This window comes from Pungitius pungitius, chromosome 1 (assembly GCF_949316345.1).
Source record: "Pungitius pungitius chromosome 1, fPunPun2.1, whole genome shotgun sequence".
NCBI lineage: Eukaryota > Metazoa > Chordata > Actinopteri > Perciformes > Gasterosteidae > Pungitius > Pungitius pungitius.
In genome coordinates this window covers 26,728,475-26,744,077 of record NC_084900.1, presented here as the reverse complement: position 1 = coordinate 26,744,077, position 15,603 = coordinate 26,728,475, and the positions used below count along the sequence as shown (strand labels likewise).

At 39.9% G+C, this 15,603-nt stretch overlaps 1 protein-coding gene across 4 annotated transcripts in view; it reads right to left on the bottom strand.

Annotated features, from left to right (window-relative positions):
- Positions 1-1,115: 1,115 nt before the first annotated feature.
- acot7 (acyl-CoA thioesterase 7) overlaps positions 1,116-15,603 on the bottom strand; it is a 38,002-nt gene continuing 23,514 nt past the window's right edge. For all 4 annotated transcript variants that reach the window (XM_037478024.2, XM_037478022.2, XM_062563933.1 and 1 more), the window contains 3 exons: positions 14,575-14,691; positions 10,569-10,747; positions 1,116-1,552 (listed from right to left, as the gene is read on the bottom strand). In XM_037478024.2, coding sequence (XP_037333921.2) covers positions 1,454-1,552; positions 10,569-10,747; positions 14,575-14,691 — 395 coding nt within the window. In that variant the 3' untranslated portion in view covers positions 1,116-1,453. The remainder of the gene's footprint in view (positions 1,553-10,568; positions 10,748-14,574; positions 14,692-15,603) is intronic.

The window sequence follows — 15,603 nt, the reverse complement described above, 5'->3', positions numbered from 1 at the left end:
ACAGTATTGAATATTGTTGTGAAATGGGAAATAACATCGGGGCATTCTGGAATGTGTGCGCTGATATGGCATGGGATTTTCTTTACCTCATATTTCGTCATATAGTCTTGTCTCGCCATCTGAGATGGATACCGTCTTCCTGGATCACGTTTTCCTTCCTGTCCTTCCCTGTGTGCTCTCCTTCTACCACGACATGCCTCGACTTCACTGGGGTTAAAAATAGATATATTCCCCTGGTGCAGCCTGAGCCTAACTTCCGTTTTCAGGGGCCAAGAGAAAAAAAAACAACTTTCAAGAGCCAATGACAAATCAGTTTCTGTCTGTGTAAGACAACAGTACGAGGAAGAAGAACGGAGGTCACCCGTGCTGCCCTCTGTTCTTAATAGATGTCACTCATTGGGCTTTAATCTTTGAATTGTAACTAGGTTTGATCTCACATGAGTCCTTGCCATCTGTTGTAAATGATTTGAAGCCCCCTTAATCCTACTGACGTCGAAGAGTTATTTATTAAATGGGCAAATGAAGAAACAATCCTGCTAAATATTGTAACGGGAGATTTATGGCAGGTTAATAATCACTGGCCATGTGAATATTGATTTCTGACTAGCTGCTACTGCCCCCGATTTCACCTTTCTGATCTTTGAAAACACACACCCAGGCCATACACAAAGACAAATATAGCCATACAAATACATCTCTTTCTACCAGTCTTCACATCTCATGTGGAGATCAACTACCATAAGACAGTGAGAAGACCAGGGGAGACGGAGGGGCAAAATGAGTGAATGAGAGGAGGGAGAAAGTGAGGTTACAGGAGAATGGCGATGGATGACGACATCACGGGGAGCAGGATGGAAAAAAGCAGAGAACGTTGAGGCGGAGCGATTGGCGGAGTCAGATGGTGACAGACTACCAGAGGAGGAAAGGGGAAGGGCGGGCGTGGGAGGGATGCGAGTTGAGTCAAAGCCCCCCAGCCCCCCTGATTTCTCTGTGAAAGACACTGTGCTAAAAAGATGGATGGCGTGTGTCCTCTCTGCCAAGGCATGCCCAAGACAATGACATCATCATCAAGATCATCATCAGACTAGCAAGGACATGAGGCGAGAGGCCCAGACTCACGCTTGGATCTTTTATTCATTATTATTCACTCACTTATTGACACATTTCCAACTATCGCTTTGCACTGACACCAAACAAGAAGTCTTCATACGTAACAATCTTCCAAAAATAAAATAGTTCTCTTCTACAGTCAGACTGTCATTTTGGATCATGAGTTTTCTTGATACATCATTTCAAATATCCACAATTCAAAAGGTGCACTTTTAATTTTAAATACATGTACAGCCATATGTGGACAAGAAGCATTACCACAGGTTTCTACAACAACGGAACAGGGGGAGATGTTTTTTAATTCCTTCATACTGTGGGGGTTCATATTGTTGCAGCAGACGTTTCACTGCTGGGGCTCCTTATCTGCAACTCTCTTTGCTTTACTTTGGAGGTAACGGGCCTTGCCTTCGTCGAAACGTCTCTGCTCCTCCACTCCGCTAATCTGAAGAAAAGGGAAAAAAGACAGAAAAATTGTTTTCAGACACATTCATCATTTATACATATTGTGCACTGGACTGCTTCCACTGCTGTTAGATTAACGTTGGGCTCTGATCTAATTCACCAATTTGTACAGTTTATATTGTCATATATAGAATAAACAATTGAGACTTGCAGAAGTTTTGCATTAGAGACCAAATAATAATAATTAATTGAAGTAAAGTAAACCTCATGAGATGATTTGCAAGATATTTACAAGACACTAAATCATTTAAAATTCCTTAAAACTAATGACTGATTTTTAAGTCATTACAATAATATATTGAACAACGCAGAGCATTGTGAATGTATGCATGCACATTTCATTTTCTTCCAAACCTGGCAGCATTGAATATGGATTAGAATGTCAGGTCTTTTTAATGAGAATCGTTCTTTGGTCTTCAGCAGCATTACTTCTGTCTGATGATAATATGATGAACATGGTGTCATGTACATTATATATTCATCAATCTGTTTTGGCACACCAAGTACACAATGTCTCAGTAGTATTTTTAATATTGACAGCATCATCACACTCAGGGATTCTGTGAAGAGCTCCTGGATTTACATCTTCTGTTTGTATGCTGAGCAGCACTTTCAAGTCTGTGAAGAACGAATCTTCTCTTTCTCCTTCGCGGCTCGGTTTGCTGAGCTGATTTCAGGGAGGAATGGGCTGCGCATTGTACTTCCACTGCCTGGCAACCTCGTGACTTAAACAACAATACCACAGTGTGTGACATTGTCAACACTCCCCCACGCCCCTCATCTGCACCCTGTCCTTAGGAAGATAGGGGAGTGTGTTGTATGTCGGCACACACACACACACACGCGCCTATGCATGTTTGCGTATGTAAAACTGAATACCAACGTCACTGAGCTGTTCAGATGGAGGCCCTTGGCTTTGCACACACCAGGTGGTTGGCAGATTTAAGAGCCCCTGCCACTCAGCAGCACAGGGTGCTAGGCTGACTAACGGTGCCCTAACGTTATGGAGAGAGCGGGGTGATAACACACATGACCAAACACCACGCCAGGGACGAATCCAGGGGTCACGAATATGATGAGAGTATTCAAGTAGTGATGCTGCACCGCAGACAAAACAGCTTTCTCTTTGAATAGCTCGTTCAGGAGAATAACGCTGTAGTGTCGGTGCGTTTGTTGTATGCTGGTTATATAACACTATATATTGCTCAGTCAATTTTGTTTCTGCCGTTCAACTGAAAGTAATGGATAATAATTCCAGTTCGTCGACCTTCAAGAATAAAAGAGGGAGAGAGAGACCAGGTTTCCCCAAAGTTCCAGTCATTTTAAATATTTACCTCAACAGAAGTGCTTTTCACAAAATATAATGTTCAAAAACTGGAATTTTCTTCTTCGACATTTGATAAGATACACATTCATGAACTGTGAAGAGTATTGTTGTGGTAAAGCCACTGATTGTGTACAGTCACACAGCAAATACATGGATATGAAATCAAATAACAAATACTGTAATACCTGCAGAGGCCTTTCACACATTTTATTTTTCCCTGTGTGTTAGTGTGTTGTACAATTACAAGTAGGGCATTTAAATGACATGTTGCTGCATATTAAAATAAGTGAAATGTGAAGTGTTATGTGATGCTTTTAATGTCATCACTGCACGAAAAGCTGTTTTGTCCAAAAGTCAGCTTTGGCCATTATGGGAAGTCCTCACCATTGATATAACATATTTTGAGTTGTTTGAGTGTGTGTGTGTAGTACCAGGTCTTTGATCAGTTGGGAGTATTTGGCAAGTTGGACTGCATATAGGAAAACATACTTAGAGCTGGTCATTAAAGTATTATTGAAATAACGCCTGACAAGGGGATTTGGGGGCCAAACAGAAGTTTATAAATCCTCTACTTTAGCACAGCTATTGCGTTTACCAGAAACATCCATCATTCAACACAGCAAAATGGTTTAAAATGATGTCATTACTAGCCCAAAAATAGTCCCGGAGCCTGCAGCCATGCAACCAGATCCAAGTAAAACACTACTGGTAAGATGATGGGACATTTGACAAGAATCAGTGAGGTATGACAATAGTCAAACAGTCATTTGTCTGCTGCATCTGCAGTTAGTTACAAGAGATAAACAGCCCTTTTTTTCTCGAGGTATCAGTGGGTAACATTGGGACGGTTTAACAAGGTTGCCAATTAAAATGAACAGTACACCTGGATACTGCTATTTAGGAATAACAGTTAATAACAATATGGTCCTAGAGTTTTGATGCAATAGGAAAGGAAACTGTGGGAAATTTTGAGACTAACTCTTGGGGTGAAGGACAGTTTTAATGTAGGTCCTGACTGTTGAAAATAGCATTTTCATCATCACAAAAACAAACCCGTTTCCAAGATGACATTTCCAGTTGCTCTTTTTCCAGTTTTATTATATTAGTCCGGAAAACCAAAACTACACGAAGAAGGAGTTACTGTTCTCATTCCAAGGAACAAAGCTGCAGGTTATTTGGGGAAAACAGCCTTCCATTCCAAAAAGAAAATATGCTCACTAACTGACAGACTGGCACTATAACAACATCTCCCTCTATATAACATGTCATGCTTGTTTAAGGATAATGCAATGTAGATGATTTCCTTTCTAACATTTGTTATTTTTTCCTACTCAAAATAGCAGTTTAACCCATTTGGACTAATAGTTTAAGTGAACTATAACATCACAGCTAATACAAAGCCTTAATACTGGTGTTTCAACTTTTTGTCCATTAGTGCCAATTATTTATGCTTCTTATACTTTGTGTGCATTCATGCTAAGCTGTGCATCCATACAAAGTCCATGCTAATGCAGATCACATTTGCATAACCCAAAGTGACAATTTAATGCTTGGCTCAAAATAGCCTTTTGGTGTCCTTGTATAATTAGTGTTCCCAGTGGCTCCAGTCTAATAACAATGATTATTTACCATTACTTTCTGCTGATCACTCTCTGATGCAGAGCCATGCAAAGTGCTTGTAGTGCATGCATGTATGCAGTTATGCTTGTTATATTATGTTAGTCGCCTTCCATACTGCTTCCATCTCCTGCACCGCTTATCCTTCGAGGGTCGCGGGGGGAGGGAGTCAATCCCAGCTAACATCGAGTAAGTGAGGCGGGGTACACGCAAGAAACAACCACTCTCACATTCCACACCTACGGGCCATTTAGAGTCACCAAGTAACCGAACCCCCTGAGCAGATCTTTGCACTGTGGGAGGAAGCCGGAGCACCCGGAGAGAACCTAGGCAGGCAGTGCTAACCACCACACCACAGGGGCTTTTACAAATCAAGCAACGAACAAATTAATGTGCAATTACTGAGCACCCATTGTGCAGTAACTTTGCAATCAACATGAATGAATGTGTAACGGTTTATATATGACAAGAGCGATGGCCCACGAGGTGTAAAATACAAGGGTTCCTCTTTGACCATGTTGACCATCTGAGTAAAGCATGCGAGTATAACAACATTTGCAACAGCAGTGGATGGATGACTGTATCTGTCAATCCATCCAACAGTTTTTAAGGTTTTTTCTGTCTGGTCTAAATTAAACCAATAATGTGGATCATAAAAAATCAGTTAGAATGAATAATTATCTACAATCACTGGAACAAACAAAGGTATTCATTTGAATGTCGCCCAACGATGACCGAGACAAGGTCAGGCATCAGAGCCACAGCCGATCGGGTCAAACAGCCAAGAATAAAAGCTGTTTCACCTGCCATGCTGGTCGCCCATTAGGTGCACAGCTGAGTGGACCGTGGCAAATGATGTAAACTTGGAACAGGGACAAGGCTTGTTAAAGGGACTGATCGGACAATGCCAGCCAAATGCCAGAGGGCTTCCTCTGTGTTGGCACAAGCTGTTATCAGAGTGGGCACGGGGCATCAGTGGCACTGCCAAGTGCCGGATCCTCAAAAGTAGCACTGAGCTGTAAGCAACGGGCTCTAGAAGAATGACAGCCTAGATATTAACATACAAATGGGTCCAAATACTCAGATAGGCAGAGATACAACATAAATATAATTCAATCAAATACTTCACATTGGTTTTTCCTGAATGCTGAACGGACCTCTGCCGTGGATCCCTCTGTCCTGCTATGATTCATATCTGATGTTCGGCCTGTATAACAATCATTTCCTCAACAATCTTAGCTTCATCAAGGTTACAGCAACAGCCCGGTTGTATAAGTAATAAAGTTATGTGTGCAACTATAATGGCTATATTCATTGTTTCTTGGGTAGTGTATTCTAGGTTTGTTTTTCATGCAACATATTTTGTTGAAAAGCTTTAAAATGAAAGGCCAATTAGCCCACACTGCATTCCACAAGCTTTGACTGCAATGGCAGCTAACTATTTGAGTGAAATAACATTCATTGAATTAAATCACAAAGTTGGTTTTTTAGAAATGTATGGACCCAAATCACAAACTGGAAAAACTAATCCAACAATGTACACGTTGCCTTTGAATGCTTTTTAAAATGTTTGGCAGTCATTTGAAGAACAAATCCTTGCTAAAATGCAACATAGAGTGACAAATCGAGAAGTAATCTTCCTTATTGAAGTTTTTGTTATTTAATTGATAGTAACACTTTTCTGATCATTTTCTGGCACGGCTGAAGGTCCTAATTGGACATGAGGAAAACAACAAAAACGAGCAAGAGCTGGACAACATTGATAATACCTAATAGTGAGTAATGGTTTATATTGATGATTATCCATCCTTTACAGGTTATTGTGCTGAGGCCTGATGAGATGCTGAGCCTTGGATTACAAAATATCTGCGGCGCAAGTGTACATGTTAACCCATTCTTGATTGTCTTGAATGGGAGGCATCTAAAAATAAACTGGCATCACTTCATCTGGACTACAGGGGGTTGCCATGACGACCGGGCTTGTTTTTGTGTCACAGGAGGCCAGCTGAGTCTTTTCCAAGGGAGGAGGGGGAGAGATAGAGAAGGAGGGGAGATGAAGAATAGAGAGTGTAAAAGAGGATGGAAATAAAGAGAGGGGGGGTCGATGAATAGAGGAAGAAGAAATGAATGAAGAATAGAAGATGGGAGGAAAGAGAAACACTGAAGTACCAAACCGTCTGTATATTTACTATGAATGAATTTATTTATTAACTGTATGTACATTTCAGACTATAATGCCTCTGCACAAGGTCTGCTCAATGTTTTTTCAGGAAAAACGTCTTCATTCATAGTGTAGCACATGTTCACACTCAGTATAACCACATCCTCCCACCAACAGCTGGTATTCAGTATGCACTTGGCACAAAGTGCTGACCTTCTGGTAGCAAGCCAGCCTTTTCTAACCTCGGGCGACTGTTACCCCATTGAAAATCATCAGAAACATAACAAAGACATACGCTGGTCAAAGGTGCTTCCAGGCATTTTTTGCTTATTCCGCTGCTGCCCCAGCGTGCACGTATACATGATTTCAGTGCTTAACAAGGGTACGGCTGCAGAGGCCAGGCATCGCTCACTATCCGACTTTCTGTTCTTGCTGTCCTCTTTCCCCACTTGAGCATCACCCACAGTGTGCTACGCTGGTGACAACACCCCCTACCGCCGACCCCTGCTGAGCTAAAACAGGAAAATCTAAAAATAGTAGGAACAACATGCTCACTGAAAAGAAAATAAGGATGAGATCATGGGGTAAAAATCACCTGTATCAAACTAATTCCAAAAGCCATCCTTTTGACATTGCTTTTTATAGACACAACTGGATTTAAATCTGCCGCAATATTATCACCATTTTATTAGTAGAGGTTTGACATGGGCGTTTTTTGAAACTTACTGTTCAACCGGATTAGGTGAAAGAAAGATAAGACATTCAGTGACCATATAAATACTTTAAAGAGCTTGGAGGAGGAGACTCAACCTGAACCTCAGAAATAATTACAAAGTAATATCGTGCATTGCAAACGCAGGTGGTCAATATTAAGGTTTCAAAGTGTAGCGACACATGTTGAAAACGGTACTCATTAAAATCATAATTTGGCAAAAGATATACTCCTGAAACAAAGAGTAGAACAACATAGAGAGGTTGATTTGTTTTATAATTGGGTACACTGTTGTTCAGTTCAACCAAGACGCAATACGAGGGAGACGAATTGGATTTCTTGAATAAGGAAGATGGGGCAACTCGGAGAGCAGGATGATACAGATTTATTTTTAGAAAAATCATACAAGATAACTTGGAGTGACATTGAAAGGTGAAGGATCTCTGACATGGCAACAAAGAGCCGGCAACTGATAACTAACGGTTTAAACTCTGCGAAAGTGCTGAGTGAGCCAACAGTGTTTTACCTGAGGAGGATGGATGCCACTCCTTCACAAAGACTCCATCCCTTCGAGAGCCGTATAACAACACACACACACACACACACACGGAGGAAGAGTGACTTCATCCTCACCTCAAGTAGACATTACTCCACTATATCTTTATAGAAACAATAGTTGTTGCAATTGTTGCACTCGATTAAACTCAACATTCTCCGGCTTACTAGGCTAATTCATGTCACCATTGCCTTTCCATTTTCCTAGTCACATTTCCAGGTGTTAATTGGATTGACGTGTTAAACCCTATTTCCCACATGTGATGAACACCAAGGAATTGACATCTGAGAACAGGTCTGCCTTCACCAAGTGTGCACGGTCACTCCCTTGTTTTGTGTCTGCTTCCATGTTCACGCCATCAGTTCGTAACGATAAAGCAAGAAAGAGCCCTGATTGAGCCTCGTTCTCCTTCTTTAAGTCATATGAATAAAAACGCATGAGATAGTGGTCATTCATCTGCTCAACCGTTTGTGAGTCCACACGCAATCACCAATTTTCTTTATTCTTGCCTTTGTTTATCTGACATGCTACATCAGAGACCTGGCAGCACTGCCTCCATTAAGATTTCTATTTATAGTGTTGAGGATGAATTATTAAAATTACCAGGAGATTTTTTTTTCATACAACTGAGATGAACATAGAAATTTACAAAGACAAACCACTGCTGCAATTCTCTGGCATTAAAACAAAAGCTTGGCAAGATGGACAACCAGGTAATGAATGGGTGGATGTGGGCAGACAATGGAGCAAACCAAACATGGGTTTTTGTGGAAAGGGAAATGGGGAGAATGACGGGCACTTTTGTAAAGAGCAACCAGCGGTGACGCACACATTTCAGTTCGGCAGGGGCAGATGCAGAGGAGTCCGTTTTCAGATAGATGTGTCATGGTGTTGATGGCTGATGCTGCGCCTTTACGAGTGTGTTTGTGTTTATGGTCGGAGGGGTCAGTGCAGCACTTGGCGGCATGACAACCCACCTATAACAACCATCAACACTTCAGCCCCGTACTGAAGGCCACGCTTGGCAACCTTCCTATCAGACAGCACCACCATTCTGTTAAGATCTCAGGGTGAGATAGACAGTAATTTGTAGGTTTCATAATATATTATATATTTTCTACATTCTAGGGTATAGCTGATTATTGCTACTGGGTTTTCTCTTTGAATGCATTTTCCTGGCTTACTCAGTACTTTGCATAGACTTAAAAGTTGTAATGATCAGCTGCAAACTCTCCGAAGTGTGCACTTGAGAGTAGAATTACCTGCTGTTACTCTGTCAAATGTCTCGAGAGCTGTCCACTTCAGGCTATACTGATGAGGTTACCAAGTTTGAATTATCATTTTAATAAAAAAATAAAATAAAAATCTTTTGTTTCTTTGTTCAACTATGTTAGAAAAGCAAAGTTGCCTTTCTTATGAAAAATAAGTTAATAGTTAATTCCACAAAGCGAGGCAGACATTATGAAAACACTGGTATCGGAATGATACTCAATATTAGCCAATATATATAATATGTCGGTTTTAGAACTGAAAAGTCCGATTGGTGCATTGCTACCTCATACTATTGTTAGATAAAGTGTTGGACTACAAAGTAAATGCTATTACCACCAAATGAATAAAAAAACTAGTTGTTAAACTTATTTTGAAACAGCAACCACTTAAAAAACAACAGATTATTAAACATTGAGTTAAAAAAATGAAGTTTAACGTCAATTAATTTAATGTTACAACTAATTGCAATCCACTGATTCCTTCGATAAGTGCTTTAAATGGAATTTCAATGACCCCTCTGTTGGCTAAATCCCATTCACTGGCAAACTGACTTCATGTTGCAGAATAGCTGGATGAGTTTTAAAGAGATCACCACAATGACAACCACGGAGTTCAAATAGAGCCAGGAAATAATTTGAATATTTAACAGATGGCCTGCGCGTACACTGTTTGCATTTAAACAGGGTTTGGATCAGCCTGTCCTGCCAAGTCGGAGCAAACAGCAAGCGTCTCTCCCCTCTGCAGGTAAACAATTACATCCACTTTACACTGTGACAATAAGTGCTGAGTCAGCCACGCATAGATGTCCAGCGATGTTGAAGATATTAGCATGTAGCCCTCACTGCTCAGGGGGAATTGCGCAGACACAGCAAATAAGTGAATGCACTTGACAAGACACTGATGCACAAAATTTCCAAAGAAAGGACATTGTCGCTCATGATGTGAGCTTCTTAAAAGTGACAGGACAAACGGGACAATAATATTCCAAAAGTCGTTAGATAGAAAGTTTGTTTTAATATACAACTTATTTTTGTTAGCCTGTTAAAATATATATTTGCTCTGGAAAGTGCATTTTATATTTCAGTGTGTTATTCTTTTCTGTGAGGGCAAGTTTCCAAAATAAAAAGTGAACACTGACCTTCAAGCCATCCACGGCCTTATGTATTGGCAATAAAAGGTTGAGGGACCAAGGTTTTTAAAAAACAACTTTAAAGTAAGCTTCACTATACTTGGTGGACTCATCATATAATCTACATTTCACCCTCACTCTCACAGACCTGTGCAAATGTAGCCTTATCTGGACATAAAAGAAAGTATAGGATTAAACCAAGAAAGACTGCATGTTACCAACCGTAAGAGCTGGGACAGGCAGAGGTTTATTGTCCTTGTCCAGGGAGATGAAGGTGAAGAAGGCAGAGACAGCACGATATTGGTCTGCCTCCACCAGGGAGGAAGCATCGACCAACACTTCAATTTCCATAGACCTGTTACTGACGAATGTGAGCCGCCCCGTCACCGTCACCACGCAGCCTGCAGATGAACAAAAAAGGGACACAATTATGTTTGATTTTCAAGCAGTATACTGGTTAAATGGTTTAGATGTTTCACTCAAGCTACCCTGGGATGTGCTAAGATTAAAACTGAAACATTGTGTTCCAACTATCTCACGCCAAACCGACAGAGGTTTGCACTCAAATGACAACTTTGAGTCAACACAATAATAACAGCTGTAAGCTGGTGTATTGATTTAAAATGCAGAATTTGCCTATGCAATCTTCTTCACAATGTTGCATCATAAAACCTATTTAAGTCTGTTGCACCAAGGGAGTCGAGTGAAGCAGGGCGCTGATGAAGAATTGAACAAATACAGCCAACCAGCCTCTTAAAAATAGAGCCTACTTATGTACTTAAAAGTTACTCTGAGAAGTAAGAAAACATTTGAAAAAGAATGCTGCATTGCAGTAAAAATCCTCAAGGGTTTTAATGTTTACAACCACAAATAAAGAGGCTACATCATGTGCACCGCTGCAGGGCTTTTGCTACCTTTTTTCATAATTTCATCCTGAGCTCCATTCTAATCCATTTAGTGCGTTTCACTCAACACAAATAAGTGCTCTTCTCCTTTTTGTCACTGGAGCGAGGAGTAAAAAAGAGTCAACTAGGAAACTGAGCATTGCCAAAGTGTTTCTTTAGTCTATTTTATGTTTCTGTACTGTATTATTTCTGCTGTTGCCATAGAGACAAGGAAAGAAGGTGTCATCCTTGCAGTCTGAGACAGATTTTGATTCTATGGCTGCGATCTTATAAAAGAGTTAAATCTTAAAATAAAATTCAAACTAGTTCTCACAAAAATCATATTCTAAAATGTCAGTGCAATTGTCCTTTGAGCTCTTTACTTATGCAGTAGTGAGATTAAAGATTAAACAACAAAATCAACATTGACTGTTTAAATAATTAAATCAACCATGTTTACAGCTCCTGCGGTTCATGACTGCAGAGAGGTACAGCCATTAGTTGCAGTAATAGTGACGTTGCACACTGGCTGCCACACAAGAGAGGATGATGACTGAACATATAGAAGAAGACTGTGACACCATAAATGGTGGTTTGCTTCCATTCTCCTGCTTAAAAGAGTCTATTTCTCTTCACCATCACACCAATGCTGTCTTAACCTTAACCAGACCACAATGCTTCTTGAAACTTAACCAAATTGTTTTATGTTGTTTGGACTTATCCCGGCCTTAATCACAACTGCATCAGATCAGAAAATGCTTCTAGTTGATTTTGTAAAAGATGGTTTGTTTAGAAGGCGTGAGTGTGTCGTAGTACCAACCGAAAATGTTAGACTGTTACTACATATGTGTTGCTGCCTTTGGCTACTACTCTTAAAACATTCTTCACAGACTTCCTTTGGCCACTTTTCAAAATCATGGTGTAAGAAAACTTACACCCAGTTGGACCACAAATATAATTATTTTTCTCAGAATGTTTTTTGTTTGTTTGTTGTTTTACATGTTTTCACATGTTTTTTTTGTACTATACCAAGGAATAACCTGATTTCAAAGTCTACTGACATTAGATATTTGGGCAATATGAACATTGAAGTGTAAAATCTCATGCTGACACTCTCACCATTAGCAGTCCCTTCTCCCTTCCTAAAATACCGCCTTTCAGTTTCATGCCTTTCTTCTCCTTAATTTTGCTGTAGTGGATGATGGAGAAGACAGATTCTCAGTGCAGAAGAATACAGAAGAACACACCCTTCAGTGCAACTGAACCACCAGCGTAGCGCCTCAGCTCCACTCAGGCCGCAACTACTCATACGGCTTTGCGAAGGAAAATGAATCCACTCAACGAAGATCATTTCAGCAGGACTTTGAGGTCCTTTTCTTGCCTCTGCATTTTTTGGGCTGTGCTCCAAAAAATGGCACCTTCAGAATTAAAAGTGTGATAACTACTTTGTCTATCTTGACAATTATATTTCTGTAGGATAGAGGGGAAATCCTGTTTATATGTTACTAGTGAAGCTCTCCACACCAAACTGAACATTACTTTGATATGTGGTGCCATTCTTTCACTTAATTTCACAATATCAAGTGAATACATACTGTATATTGTGGAGCTTTGTCCCGCATGAAAAATAAGATTTGATATAGAAAAAACACATTTACAGTACTCACACACATAGGTCAGAATAGATCCATGGCTTCATGATTTTTTCTGAAGTTCATATGCAGGTTTTGTATGTATCGTTTGAATTGTGAACCAGTTCTGCTCTAAAGTGATATTTTGGCGGCTGGACTCCACGAGACTGAAAATCTGGGCAGTTTATTCCGTGGCGTTCAGGCGATACACAGCGGGACCTTCAGAAGCGTCTAAACTAGTTATTTGGCATCCTCCACATGAGCCATGTGCAGACTCAGACCTCAGTGTGTTTAGTTTTCTGGGTCTTCACGTCAAAACTCACTTTATTTAAAGCTCATTTGGTCTGCGTCTGGTGGTCTGTGGTCCTTTAGCCTCACAAAGGTCTGTGTGGCAACCTGTCTGCTATCAAAGTAGATGTAAAGCACTTTGACAGTGTAAGGATTTTACAAATAAATTTGCTTTTGCATTTTAACTTAATCCATAAACGTTGGCGCTAAATAATTCATTTAGTCTTTCTAATCTCTAATTGTGAGGGAATAAAACACAACTAAGCCTGACGGAAATCCTTTGAATACTATAGAGTGTTGAAATATCTGAAAAATACTTCATAACATCCACATCTAGCTTTATGTTGCAAACAATGGAAAGGTTTACAACATTTTTTCATGAAAGAAATAGGGGGGCACATCCTTTTGTCAGTAGCTGTATGTTCTTTGTTATGTTTTATTTTTAACCTTGACCTGTCTTCGCCTAAGACCACAAATTGGGTTGTTTTTCTGTCCACCTTCTGCAAAATGGGAAACGCACTGGTGACATAACACCTAAGTCACAGGTGTGTTTTAAATGTTTTAAATGATGCCTCTCTAAAAATAGACACTCTTGTGCTGAGTGAATTATCTTGCTTGAATAAAGAGACCTGTGTTTGATAGTACGTGACTGTAAATTACTTGTGAAGACATTTTTCCACTTCACAATGCAACAATTCGAGTGGATGCAGCTGGTCCTACATCAACGTAATACCCCAAAATAATCCTCGACCCCAAACTTTAGCACTGAAGATCTGGAACACAACATCTCCAGCGGATGAATGGAAAAAGCAGACACTGAGCTGAGAAAAAAGTCTGTTCTACACCACTTTGGCGCTGTCATATTTGACATGTTTAGATTTGTTAAGGCTGATGAACAAGATAAACTATAAAGTGCTTGACAATATTTTCCTCCTTTTTGCTGATATTCATGAGAGATTAGTGGCAGTAAAGTGGCCATGAGTAACGAGAAGGCGAGACAGAGAGAGGAAGCGCAAGTGTAGTTTGTTCTTCTTCCATTTCTGTTTGACATCTTTACTCCAAAATCATTGAATTCATTTTTAACTTAGAGGCTTAGAATGGAGAGCAAGAGTTGTTGAAAATTCGGTTTCAATGTTTCAAAATCATAACAATGCTATGTTTTCCAGATGTTTTGACAGCCCTAAAGAGCCAAACCGGTGTTAATTATCAACCGTGTGACAGCCGTTCATTATCATCTAATTTGTTTTTGACAGTATTAATGCACACGAGGCAAAAGAAAAGAAAAGCAGCATCTTGAAACCTCTTGCAGCCTCTTACTAGCATTGTAGAACATCTTTTCGAGGAACGTATCCACCAACCTGTGGTCCGTGCACCGTATGTACCAGTAAGTCAAAGCTCTGAGTGTTTCCTCCACGTCATCCTCACCTTTGTTAATCTTGCGATGGAAATTGATGGCATCCACAGAGGCCGTGACAATGTTGGTGTTGCAGTGCCGAAAGGCCACAATGCCGGCGACCTCATCCATCAGCTTCATGGTCACACCTGTTCAAGACACGCAAGCACAGTTTGACTTTGTAAGACATTCAGGAGCCATAGCAGGGGGGGGGGGGGGGGGGGGAAAGATAGAAGCTTTTGACTTTGTTGATTTGTTTTTTAGCTTCACAGATAACCGCCAAAGGTAGATGTTAGAAAAGTACTGCTGGCTTAAAACAAGGGAATGAATATTATATATATATCATTTTTTTCTATCCCTTTCTACCAATAAAACAGTCAGTCATGTAATGAAATGTCATTTCAAGATACAAAACTATAAATAAAAATGAGCTTTTAGCTAATTTAATGCAATAATCTATTACATTTAAGGGATAATAAGGGAGTTTTAGCAGTGTTTGGGACCCCAAAACAATGAGATGAGATTGTTTAATGGAAAAGCTAATTGGTTTCCTGATGCAATTAGAAAGTAAAAACCTAATGCTTAATTATAATTGAGCATCTCATCCGCTCTAATCAGTCCACTGTTGACAGTCAATGAGATGACTTCCAGCAAGGAGTATTTCAACAAATGATATGTTATAGCAAACATAAACACAAATACGCAGCAGTCCAGTTATTTAACTCTTCATGGAGACTGTCTTTACCAGAACATCGACTGCATCAGTAACTTGTCCTGAAGTTTAAATGACTTCTGTTTAGGTTTTCCTTAAAAGCAAACTTTTATAAAAAATAACGTTAAAGATAATAACTAAGTCACGAGTGAGCCCTCTCCTGAAGAAACTGTTAGGAATTTAAGAAGAGAAGAGCACGCCTTATAATATGTGTGCATCATGAGTAGTGGTAGTATTTTAGTTTGTGTGTTATAGATAGTTATTATATTATTAGGTTAGATTAATATATGCAACATGAATTTAAGTCATTGTATGTAAGTCATTTAAAAATGACATCCATCCATAGTGT